This window comes from Typopeltis vanoorti, chromosome 9 (assembly GCF_054136105.1).
Source record: "Typopeltis vanoorti isolate ZY-2024b chromosome 9, IOZ_Tvanoo_1.0, whole genome shotgun sequence".
Lineage (NCBI taxonomy): Eukaryota > Metazoa > Arthropoda > Arachnida > Uropygi > Thelyphonidae > Typopeltis > Typopeltis vanoorti.
This window is the reverse complement of record NC_143557.1, coordinates 32,409,423-32,422,143: the sequence shown is the minus strand read 5'-3', so window position 1 is coordinate 32,422,143 and position 12,721 is coordinate 32,409,423. Positions and strand designations below refer to the sequence as shown.

The 12,721-nt window shown below is 36.0% G+C and overlaps 1 protein-coding gene across 2 annotated transcripts in view; it reads left to right on the top strand.

Moving 5' to 3' along the window:
- step (cytohesin steppke) overlaps nucleotides 1-12,721 on the top strand; it is a 375,568-nt gene that overhangs the window by 177,276 nt on the left and 185,571 nt on the right. For both annotated transcript variants that reach the window (XR_016548776.1, XM_090397533.1), the window contains exon 6: nucleotides 109-189. Coding sequence is in view for 1 of the 2 variants with exons in the window: in XM_090397533.1 (XP_090253659.1) it covers nucleotides 109-189 (81 nt within the window). In the remaining variant the exon portion in view is untranslated. The remainder of the gene's footprint in view (nucleotides 1-108; nucleotides 190-12,721) is intronic.

Below are 12,721 nucleotides of genomic sequence, written 5' to 3'. Positions count from 1 at the left end.
GACTCAAGGCTTTATATGAAATACAAATTATTTTAGCTGTTGCTCAGATTTTTTTTTCTTTGAAAACTAAGTTTTGTTTATATTAAAAAATAATTCTTTCTGTTTTAGAAATGAATTCAATATCAAGGTGCTGGATGCTTTTGTTGAACTTCATGATTTCACAGATTTGATTTTAGTGCAAGCATTAAGGTAAATAAATTAAATTAATGATTATATTTAGTATATAATCATTATATACAGGGTGTTCGGGATAAATTTGACATATTTATAATTAATTATATTTTTCCGTAAGTTACATGTATTAACACACACTTCTCTTCATTTAAAAGTTTGGACCCTTCTTCATTCATATACAAGATGTCAGAAAGGATGGATAGCTGGAACCCACCTGAATCATGGAAGAGAATAACTTGTATCATGATGATTCGTGCCCGCCATCAAAATAAGGATATTACGACTGCTGCCCAATGCTCCCTGAATACAGTAAAAACAATCAGGAATGAACTAGAGACTTGCAATGGTGACTACGAGGATGTAGCAAGAAGAAAGATCCCTAGCAGACGATCTGATTGCGTTCGTACAGCAGAATTCCTCGCAAATCTGCAGGAACAGGTGTTGAAGAACCCTGGCATTGGAATTCGGGCTTTGTTCGTGGAGTTGCTAACTGTAGTCAAGCCCTGGATAACAAGGGTAGCCAATGGTAGGCCGTATGTATGGCAGCAGGATTCGGCCCCTTGCCACACCTCTGGGAAAAGTCAAAAATGGTTGTCTGAAAATTTCTACGACTTCACCAGTCCAAATGTTTGGCCTCCAAACTCCCCAGACCTTAACCCCATGGATTATTTTGTATGGGGCGCAGTTGAAAAAGACACCAATCGCACTTCCAGTAATACAAAAGCCCAGTTAATGGATAAAATTAAAACAGTTTTTGCGGCCCTTCCCAGGGAGACTGTAGCATCAGCTTGTTCGAGGTTCCGAAGCAGAATTGAAGCTGTGATCGATGCTAATGGTGGTTATTTTGAGTAAATCTTGTTGATAGTATTGTAATTAACTCTGCCTGTAATGTTTTTTTGTCAATTCATTAAATTTAATAGATACAAAGAAGATTTTCTTTTTCCTTACGAAACTGTCAAATTTATCCCGAACACCCTGTATATATATATATATATATACAGGGTGTCCCAAAATTCACGCAAGAAGTGATTTTGATAGAAAACATAGGTTTTTAATTAAAAATTGTAATTTCTTATTGATTCATAAAGTATACAGTATAGGGTTATGCATGGAATAGCATATCGGGTAAATGGCCTCCACGGCTTTGCTGGCACATACTCACTCTTTTGTCGAAATTTTCCATGACCGTTTTGCATAAATGTGGCTGAATTTCGTTGATACAATGCTCAATTTCCTCCTTCAAGGCATGGGTGGTCGTGGGCTTGTTGGCATAAACCTTAGACTTCAAAAAACCCCAAAGAAAAAAGTCCAACGACGTTAAGTCACATGATCTGGGCGGCAAATTCTGATCACCAAAACGGGAAATTACATGACCAGGAAATGACTCATGCAGTAATTGAATTGTTTATCGGGCTGTATGGCATGTGGCACCGTCTTGTTGAAACCACATGTCGTCCACATCCATATCTTGCAATTTAGGCACAAAAAACTGGATTATCATGTCGCGATAGCGAGCATCATTAACTGTTATTGCCTTACCAGCCGCATTTTCGAAGAAGAATGGACCGATGATGCCTCCAGCCCAAAATCCGCACCAAACAGTGACACGTTGCGGATGCATTTGTTTCTCAACAATCGTGGATTTTCTGAACCCCAAATGCGACAATTTTGTCGATTAACGAAGCCATCAAGATGAAAATGCGCCTCATCGCTGAAGATGATTTTGTTCGAAAAATAACTGTTCCATAATCCATTCAATGAACTCTCTTCGCTGTGTGTGTGGTCATTTTTAATAACCCTGAACTGTCAGCTGTCACGCTGTCTTTTTTTTTTCTCGTTGCCAACACTTTACCGCACAAATGGCGCTAAATTTAAATCTTGCATAAATTTTGGGACACCCTGTATATATACTTATATATATATATATATATATAAGTATGGCATAATACCCATTTATTCACCAGGCAGATATTGTGAAAGACATTCGAGATTTTAAAAGATGAGGAATGATAACTGCATTGCATACATGACTTCTTTGGCATATCCTGCATCAGAGGATGTTATTTTGAACACATTAAATGATATGCACTGCATATATGCCTTCCATTTGTGAAAGTGGCTGTGAGATAATCACACACCTGCACCGAGGAAAGGATATTTGTTGAACTACAAACCAGATTGTTATGGAAACTTTGGGGACATTTGGTGGAAAGGAGGTTACTGCTTATTGGACACTGGTCAAAGGAACATTTCTTAGTATTCCAAAGTTCAGTATATTTAAATAGGTTGGGTTTAAAATTGATGCATATTGAAATTAAGGAAACATTCCAAAAGAAATTGGCATTATGGAAGCAGTATAATATGAAAGTCAGTAATCTGTTGCATTAGAAGTCCTGGAAGGATGTTGTTAGTTGATGGAAATTGTGGCCAGGTAATCATGCTGAGAATATAGTGAACAGTACATCAAGGGACTTCTACAGGGGAACATGATAAACAGAGCATCAATGAGCACTTAAATAGGAGAAGCTGTGATGATGTAAAATTTTTTAATTGTTGTATGTTAAGAATATTTAAGAGGTTCTTCTGACTGCGTCTCTTATCAAAATTCTACTATCAGTTTTATATTGCTATCAACTGCGCCTTTTTATTCCTTTTACATGTGCATTTTTAGGCCTAATTTATTTCTTCTACTTTACTCAAATAAAACTATAATCTGCTTAATATGGATCTCGCTATTAATCCTTTATAATATTCTTTATGTTCGCACTGCTAATGAATGACCTTTGTTATTAGTCTATCCACGATAAACAGGTTATCAGCTCTCTCAAACTATGCAATTTAGAAAAATTTGGAAGTTTATTTTCCACTTGGTTAGACTATAATAAATTTAGTTTAATCCTTGATCCAAGTGTAAGCAAACAATGTTTGCACCTGAAGTATCTTCAGGACTGAGGCAACTTGTAGTAAAGGCAGACCAAGCTTTCGTCACTCATTGTCTCAGTATCTCCCATAATGCAAAGCACATCTCTTTGTGGACATGTATAATGCTATGCATTAAGGGAAAGGCCACTACCCAGACCGGTTTTGACCTTTATTGAGGTCTCGTCAGTGGGAGCCAGACCCTGAGGTGGTGATACTAAGGTGGAAGCAAATGTAGAAGTCATATTTACCTATACGAGTGGCCAAAAGGTGTCTCACCTTATTATTAAATTACTCTGGATTGGATTTAGAGAAAGATGTTGGAAGTTTATTTTCCACTTGGTTAGACTATAATAAATTTAGTTTAATCCTTTATCCAAGTGTAAGCAAACAAAGTTTGCGCCTGAAGTATCTTCGTGACTGAGGCAACTTGTAGTAAAGGTGGACCAAGCTCTCATCACTCCTTGTCTCAGTATCTCCCAAAATAAGTAAATATGACTTCTCCATTGCTTCTGGCTCCCACTGACGAAACCTCTGTCCTGAAGATACTTCAGGCACAAACTTTGTTTGCTTACACTTGGATAAAAGATTTAAACTAAGTTTATTATAGTCTAACTAAGTGGAAAATAAACTTCCAACATCTTTCTCTAAATGCAGAATAATTTAATAATAAGGTGGTACACCTTTTGGCAACTCGTATAAGTAAATATGACCTCTCCATTGCTTCTGCCTTAGTATCACCACTTCTGGGTTTGGCTCCCACTGATGAGACCTCAATAAAGGTCGAAACCGGTCTGGGTAGTGGCCCTTCCCTTAATGCATAGCATTATACATATCTGCAAGGAGATGTGCTTTGCATTATGGGAGATACTGAGACAAGGAGTGATGAGAGCTTGGTCCACCTTTACTATGAGTTGCCTCAGTCCTGAAGATACTTCAGGCGCAAACTTTGTTTGCTTACACTTGGATATAGGATTAAACTAAATTTATTAGAAAACTTTATTTTGTTTAATGACTGCACCATTCTAAATTATATATATAGCTTGAGAATTTAAGTGTGGAACATATGCAAGATCAAATTTAACATACACAATCCTTTATAGATAGTCGTGGCAATTCTTAATTAAACAGGCTTACAGGTTCACTAATTTTTTTGAAGACTGTGCATTGGGAAATAGATCAGGCAAGATAGTTACACAAACAAAACATTTTATTTCAACCTAGTAAAATAGTACAATGCATAAACAAATAGGAGTCATTAACTCTCTAAGGCCTATTGCATACACAGCAGACAAAATATGAAACTGAACATTATACACACAACACTTAGTTAACCCTGTCACAATGCTTAGATCTTTAAATTAGACATGTAGATGCTTCTTATGTTAAATTACACTTATTTAAATTTCATTCACTACATATATAGGTTAGCATTTGTTTTCCCTTTCATTACTGCAACTTATTAACTAACTAAATACTAACAATTTCCTGTAAGCACACATACAATTCTTAGTTGTAAGCTTTTAAGACATTAACAAAATTGTGCTTACTTACATTGACTTTTACAAGCACAGTTCAATCAACTTGGACAAACTTCATCTAGTTTAGCTCGACGTTGCATCTTCTTCCTGGGTACTGGCTGTAGCCTGGATATCCTGGCGGTTCTGCTGTAGGAGTTCTCCAGGAAAGCTTAGGTTGATTCTCCTTTGGAAAACTGGAACGGAACTTCTGAAGTCACTGCAATTTCTAATGGGTAACCACACTCTCGTATCATGTCCTTGCATCCAAAGGAAATACATTGAAATAACGGCCTCTCCTCCCTTCCCCACACCTGGGGTCACGTACCTGGAACCAAAGTCTGGAGACGAAAAAACCAAGAGATGGCCTTAGAGACCAAGCAAAGAATCCTAGAGATGAAAAGAGCCTTTCTGGTTTGTCTCCATCCTCCAGTCCAATACAATTCCCAGTCCTTTACCTAGTAGTTTATGGGGTTAGCCTCTAGCGTGATGATGTCCTTCTTCCCTCCGTTCGTGGCACCTTTTTCTAACATTGCATGACCTTGTGACCTCTTGATGTTGCCTCGTCATCGTGATAATCTGGGTTGATCCTTTACTTATCCTTTTATATACAGGTCACTTTAGATTGATATTTTATGCACTTTTACAACAGAATTATTTACTCATTTGAGTGTAATACAATTTCTATATTCAAAATATTTTGAAAACCATTTTCTTTTCTTTTCGTTTCTTTTTTTTTTTACACAAAAACAAAATTTTTGCGTTGGATTTTACAATAGCAAGGAATTAAATGAACTAAATGGTAGTAAAGAATTAAATAAACTTGATGATAACAAAGCAGTAAGGCATGATAAAATAACACAGCTTTTTAAGGTAATTTTCCAAAGTATTTGTGGCACCCTCGACATGATTGTTTAACAAGAACCTTGTAATGGGAAGGATCCCAGTGGATTGGAAGGATGGTGAAATTGTTCCACTGCATAAGGGCTGGATTTGTTAAACGGAACTTGTGCTTTAGAAGTCTGTTTGCATCAAGGTGACAGATATATTAGATAGGGGGGGGTACCTGTACAATAGTATATCTAGGTTTTCGAAATGCCTTAAAAATGTTGAATAACATTTCAAATACCAAAATAAGTTGAATTTAAATCGGGACATATTGTGTGTGTGGAAGGGGGGGGGGTAGATAATAGATTATTAAGTTGGATAGGAAGATTGTTATCTCATTATTATTATTATTATTATTATTACTGATATGGGCATTCCATGTAGTCAAAAGACTCATTGCACGAGACCCATTCTATCCATTAACACAACACCTGTCATACATCTCTTTAAACTTATTCATTGTTGTGATGCTCACAACCATCTCTGGCAATCCATTCCACTCATTCACCACCCTTCAAGTAAAAGAACCTAGTCCACACACCTAAGGGTGTATGTAGACAAGGCTTACCAAATCCAGTGCACCCGTAATTTACCCTGCATAAGGGAAACAGGACAGACAATCTCATTAAGAAAAGAAGAATACAAACAACACACATCATTAAATTCCTTGATAGTGGAAAATCAGACCTTTCTGATCATGAACCTCTAGTAGTGTGTCACAAATTATTGTAAAAAAGGTGCCTGGTCTTTGTGTTGTACCAAAACTTGGTATGAAAGAATATCAAAGAAGCCTGTGAGAAGATGCCAATCCCATCATTCCATTCTTAACAAGAATATTGGCGTAACAGTTCCAAGAGTCTGGAAGGTCCATTTGCATCCCATATAGCATCTAGAAATAGAACAACAGAAGAAATGGCAGAACTCCAAAAATCAACAAACACAAATAACCAGGAGAAATATAAATCAATTTCTAATAAATGGTCGATGGACAATAAACCAATAAATAGAACTTAAAAATACAAGAGCTTAAAGAACTAAACTAACCATTAGCAGTTGATGTGGTTCTGCATATTTAAGTATTTAATTCTTCTCTCTTCCATCATCTATGTGGATGATGATAATGAGTCCAAATGAACTCTTTCCACTTCTGTCTGTCCCTGGAGAGTCTGAACAATTCTGTCCAGTTTGGTGTCTCTTGTTGTGATTTGATTTTCAGGTCCTCTTTTATTTTGTCTCTCCATCTAATTCTGAGCCGTCCTTTGGATCTTTTACCTTCCATCGCTGTATACAGGGCTTTAGTTGGTAATCTTTCTGTTCCCATTCTAGTCACATGGCCAACCATCGCAGTCTTCTTTCTTGGATTTTGTCTATTATTGTTATTTCGTGTTTTTCTCGTTTCCTTATGTCTTTGTTTCTTAGTCTATCCAGCAGAGATACTCCAAGTAATCTTCTTAGCCAACCCATTTCAGTATTTAATAATTTTTTCTCTTCAGCTTTTTGGAGATTCCAGCATTCATTTTCATAGGGAAGTATTGGGAGGACAATAGTCTCATAGATTTTTACTTTTGTTACTTATTTGATGTCTCTTGACTTCCATATTTTATTTAGTCGTCCAAAAGTTTGGGATGTGTGGCTAATTTGTCTGTTTTTTTTTATCTTTTGTAATTTTCCGGTTATACTCAATTACACTTCCGAGGTAAGTGAAGTTTTCTACCTGCTCTAGATTCTTACTATCAATTTCAATTTTCAGATTGGTGTTTCTTTTTTCCTATTTGCATAATTTTTGCTTTGTCTATATTTAGGTTTCATCTAAATTTTATACATTCTTCCTTTATTTTATCAGAAATTCATTGTAGATTTTTTTCCATGCTTGCAAGTAATTCAATGTTGTCTGCAAATTTTAAATTTGTTATATTTTTCCCTATATATTTTGATTCCAGAGTCTTCTTTGTTTAAGGCCTTACTGGTTGCTTCTTCCAGTGTAAGATTGAACAGGTCCAGTGATAGATTTCATCCCTGTCTTACTCTACTCGCTGTGTGGAACCAGTTTGTTAAAGTGTCCTCCACTCATACTGCACTTTCAGATTTCTCGTATAAATTCTTTATTTTTCTTAAAGTTTTGTTGGGAATTCCAAATTCTTTCGTAGTTTCCCATGGTTAGCTTCTATGGATTGAATCAAATGCTTGACCAAAAGTCTATGAAATTTATATAGCAATTTTGGTTGTACTCTAGCATATTTTCCATTAGCTCTTTTAAGGTGAATAATTGATCAATTATCCTTTGTCCTTTTCTAAAACCTACTTGTTCATATCCTAGTTCTATATATGGCTTAATTTGTTTTTGGAGTGCTTTCATAGAAACCTTACTTGGAATACTGAGGAGGCTAATGCCTCTGTAATTATTGCATTCTGTTTTATTTCCTTTTTCATATATAGGAGTTATAGTTGGTCCAATCAGCAGGTATTGCTTCATTTTTGTAGATCCTTTCAAATAACGTTTTTAATGGTTCCAGAAGTTGTTCCTTTCCTGCTTTTAAGAATTCTGCATGCATCTGAGGAATGTCGGGTGCTTTCCTAGTTTTAAGTTTATCAAGGCTGTGTGCTATTATTTCTTTGGTAAAGATATTTGTTTCCTTTTCCATTTCAGTGGCTGGAATTCTAAATTACTTTCAGTTAGTTGTCCCTCTTTGTTCTAATCATTATCATTTTTGTTGTCAGTGTCTTACTGATTTGATCTATTTGTTTATATAATCCATGGAGGTTATTTGCTTTTGATAGCTCCTCTGCCATTTTGCATTTTTCTTCTAACCAGTTATTCTTGTTTCTTTTAACTAGTTTTCTAATTTCTCTGATTAATCTATTATATTCATTTCTGTTATAGTTCTGTTTCATTCTTTTCCTTTGGTCACTTAACCTTTTTACTTCATTCAAGATCCAATCTTTTTACTTTCTCTTTCTGTGTAACCTATTGTATTTTCTGCCGATTTTATTATTTCCTTTAATTTGCACCAATGTTCTTCGATACTTATATTATGTTTTGGTGGTTCCTTCAGGTTTTTATCTAGTTCTAGTTGATATTTTCTTAGAATATTATTGTCTTATAGTTTACTTACATTCAGTCTCCTTTTGACTCTAAAAGTGCTTTCAGATTTTAACTTTATTCTTAGGTTTGCTAGTACTAGGTTTGCAGACTGTGGTCTGATCCACAGTCTGCAACAAAGGATCTGCAATTTAGTGTACTTGATTTTCATCTTTCATTTACAAAAAAGCAGATGAAAGAAGAATTGAATTATCCGAAATGAAATTTCTACTTAGAACTTGAAGGAGTCACAATAATGGACAAAATGAAAAGTAGTGAAATCAGAAATAAACTTGGAATTACATACTCCCTAAATGAAACAGTTATAAGTTATTAATATGAAACAGTTATAGAGAAAAATGAAAAGAACACATACTGAGAATGAATAAAAGCAGAATACCTAAACAAATTCTATATTACCACCCAAAAGGTACCCGATGCAGAGGAAGACCATTAAAAAGATTTCCATCTTTTTAACGGTCTTCCTCTGCATTGAGTCTGGAACAGACCACTTGGCCTATAAGCCTGGAAAGGAAGAAAAAGAAGATTTCCATCTGGTTTACAATAATATAGTCATTCATATTGTAATTAAAATTAAAAGCCAAAAGGCTAGTTTTCTGGCAATTGAATAGATATTAAATGGATAAGAATCCTATATTGTTATATAGCCAGTAAGTGAAACTCAAGATCGATAACTACGATCTATGAGTTTCAATGCCGAAAAACTATCGGCGAAGGCAATTTGAAGCAAAGGTGGAGCAAGCTCCCTCACTATTCTTGATATACTCACTGATGAGACCTCAAAAAAGGTTGAAACCAGTCTGGGTAGTGACCTCCCCTCATAATGTAATGACAGTATTACATCTCCTAGGAGCTGTGTTTTACATTATGAGAGAATATCAAGAATAGTGAGGGAGCTTGCTCCACCTTTGCTTCGAATTGCCTTCGCTGATAGTTTTTCGGCATTGAAACTCATAGATCGTAGTTATCGATCTTGAGTTTCACTTACTGGCTATATAACAATATAGGATTCTTATCCATTTAATAGTCATTCATATTCTTGGTTTGACTGTCTGGTGATATCCATGTCCATTTTCTTTGGGGGTTTTTTTGGTTGTTTAAAGAGAGTGTTGGTTATTGTCAGTCTGTTATTTTTGCAGAAGTTTAGCAGTCTTTCGCCACATTCATTGCTTTCTCCATACCCAAAATGCCCGATTACTCTTGGCCAGGTATCCCAGTCTTTGCCTACTTTTTGTGTGTAAGTCCCTCATTACAGTTAGGAGATCTTGACTTAATGTCTGCTATACTGCTTTTTGCAAATCTGTATAGAACTCCTCAATATCTTCTTCTGATGATGTTGAAGTTAGTGAGTATACCTGAATAATAGTCAGTGATCCAGTTGATGTTTTAAATCTTGCTTTAATTGTCTTAGGTGAGATAGAATTATAAGACAATAGAGAGTTTTGAGCCTTTGGTTTTAATATAATAATAAATTTAGTTTAATTCTTTATCCAAGTGTCAGCAAACAAAGTTTGCGCCTGAAAGTATCTTCAGGACTGAGGTAAGGTGGTACAACACCGGGCAACTCATTGCAAAGATGGAGCAAGCTCACAACACTCCTATCTCAGTATCCCCCATAATGCAAAACACATCTCCTTGCAGATATGTATAATGTTATGCATTAAGGCGGAGGGCCACTACCCAGACTAGTTTCGACCTTTATTAAGGTCTCTTCAGTGGGAGCCAGGCCCGAGTGGAGATACCAGGCAGAAGCATTAGCAAGGTCATCTGTACCTGTAGGAGTTGCCAAACGGTGTGCCACCTTTTTATTAAATTACTCTGGATTTAGAGAAAGATGTTGAAAGTTTATTTTTCACTTGGTTAGACTATAATAAATTTAGTTTAATCCTTAAACTTTAAGATGACCTTAAAATTAGCAAGGTCATCTCTATGTATAGGATAGATACTGAGGGATAGGGATAGATAATGAGAGATATAGGGAGATACTGAGATAGGAGTGTGGTGAGCTTGCTCCACCTTTGCAACGAGTTGCCCAGTGTTGTACCATCTTACCTCAGTCCTGAAGATACTTTCAGGCGCAAACTTTGTTTGCTGACACTTGGATAAAGGATTAAACTAAATTTATTATAGTCTAACCAAGTGAAAAATAAACTTTCAACATCTTTCTCTAAATCCAGAGTAATTTAATAAAAAGGTGGCACACTGTTTGGCAACTCCTATAGGTAGAGATGACCTTGTTAATGCTTCTGCCTGGTATCTCCACTCAGGCCTTGCTCCCACTGAAGAGACCTCAATAAAGGTCTAAACTAGTCTGGGTAGTGGCCCTCTGCCTTAATGCATAACATTATACATATCTGCAAGGAGATGTGTTTTGTATTATGGGAGATACTGAGATAGGAGTATTGTTAGCTTGCTCCCCACCTTTGCAACGAGTTGTCCGGTGTTGTACCACCTTACCCCAGTCCTGAAGATACTTTCAGGCGCAAACGTTGTTTGCTGACACTTGGATAAAGGATTAAACTAAATTTATTATAGTCTAACCAAATGAAAAATAAACTTTCAACATCTTTGGTTTTAATATAAGTGCTACTCCCTCTTGGTGTTTGTTGTCCTTTCTGCATGAAGTTAAAATTTTGTACTGTCCATAGTGAAATTCTTCTTTTCCATTCCATCTGGTTTCACAGAGTCTAATCACTTCCCATCTATAGTTGTCTAATTCATGCAGTAGTATTTCCAATGCTCCTTCATGGTGAAGAGTTCTTACATTCCATGTTCCTATGCTTGTTATGTTTTTCCTGTCTACTAGGTGATGTTTTGTTCCAATAACATATTTTTCACCTTCATTATCTTGGTTCCTTAATAATGGGTGCAACTCTTGTTTGACTGGGCAATGGTCAAGCCATCATGCATCTTTAGGTTGTTTGAGTTCATTCAGTTTCAATGGTTAAGTTTCGTCAGGTGTCAACCACTACTTCTTGACCTGAATTCAGCTGCTCCTAACATGGAGTACAGACACTGTTTGCAGCTGAATACATTCACTGCTTGAGATCACCATATCTGGCTACTCTCACTTAGTTTTGCCTGTGGGTTGACACAGTTTACCCGGCCACTACCAGTTTACAGTAGCTTCCTGGAGTCATGAGTGAGAGTTGGGTGTCCATTGAGAACATTTAACCACAATTATGTGCAACCATCCAAGTGGAGAGGTATTATCTCTCCTCGACATCCCATACACCCCAATTATTACTCTTTTTAATTTATTTTATTACTTTTTTAATTATTATTTTTATTATTTGATTTTTTTGCCCATTCTCTTTTTCTTTCCCTCACCAGAAATTACAGCATAACTTCTTTGGTTCACCAGAACAGTTATGCTGTAGCTTATGACTCCACATGATGACATTGATATAAAGGTCAAAACATTGAGTATTAGTTTATCTTAGTTTTAAGTAAATTACTTCTCCTACACAGGAATTTGTCTCCATTATTCTACACACTGAAGATAATGCATAGATCCTGCAGAATAATGTCAGTAGAATGATATAGTACAGAAAAAAAAAGTAAATGGAAGCCTGTTTAAAAATGAGGAAAATGTGTTTTCTCCCCATAGTTCTTAATCTTATGAACTATGGGGAAAAAAAGATTACAAACTGTGTAATCTTGATAATGGACTCCAGGAAATGAATGAAGCTAGGGATTTAGGAGTGATAATTTATAGGGAGATGAAATGCAGAGGGCATATTGTTTTGGTCCAAAGTATCTCATAGGGTTATTAATTTAGAGAAGAGTACACTGACAAGCTGCTATAAGGAAGTTATTATTCCTCTGTATAAGGCTTTGATAGTAATCAAGATGGTGAGTTGTTTGTGGAGTGTGAGGATGCATTGAGTATTTTTGAGTTGTATAAGTTGGTTGAGAGGCAGAAAAGAGGAGATATATATTACAAAAAAGGGTTTTATAGAATAGATGCAGAGAAAGTTCTCCAATACACAATTAAAGGGAGAACAATGAATCATGCTGGAAATAAAGTAAGTGTCGTTAGTAAGGGTGTCAGAACTATATTTTTTGCTCGGAGAGTCATATACGAGTGGAATGTGTTGACAGTGTTAGGAGTGCTTTGTCA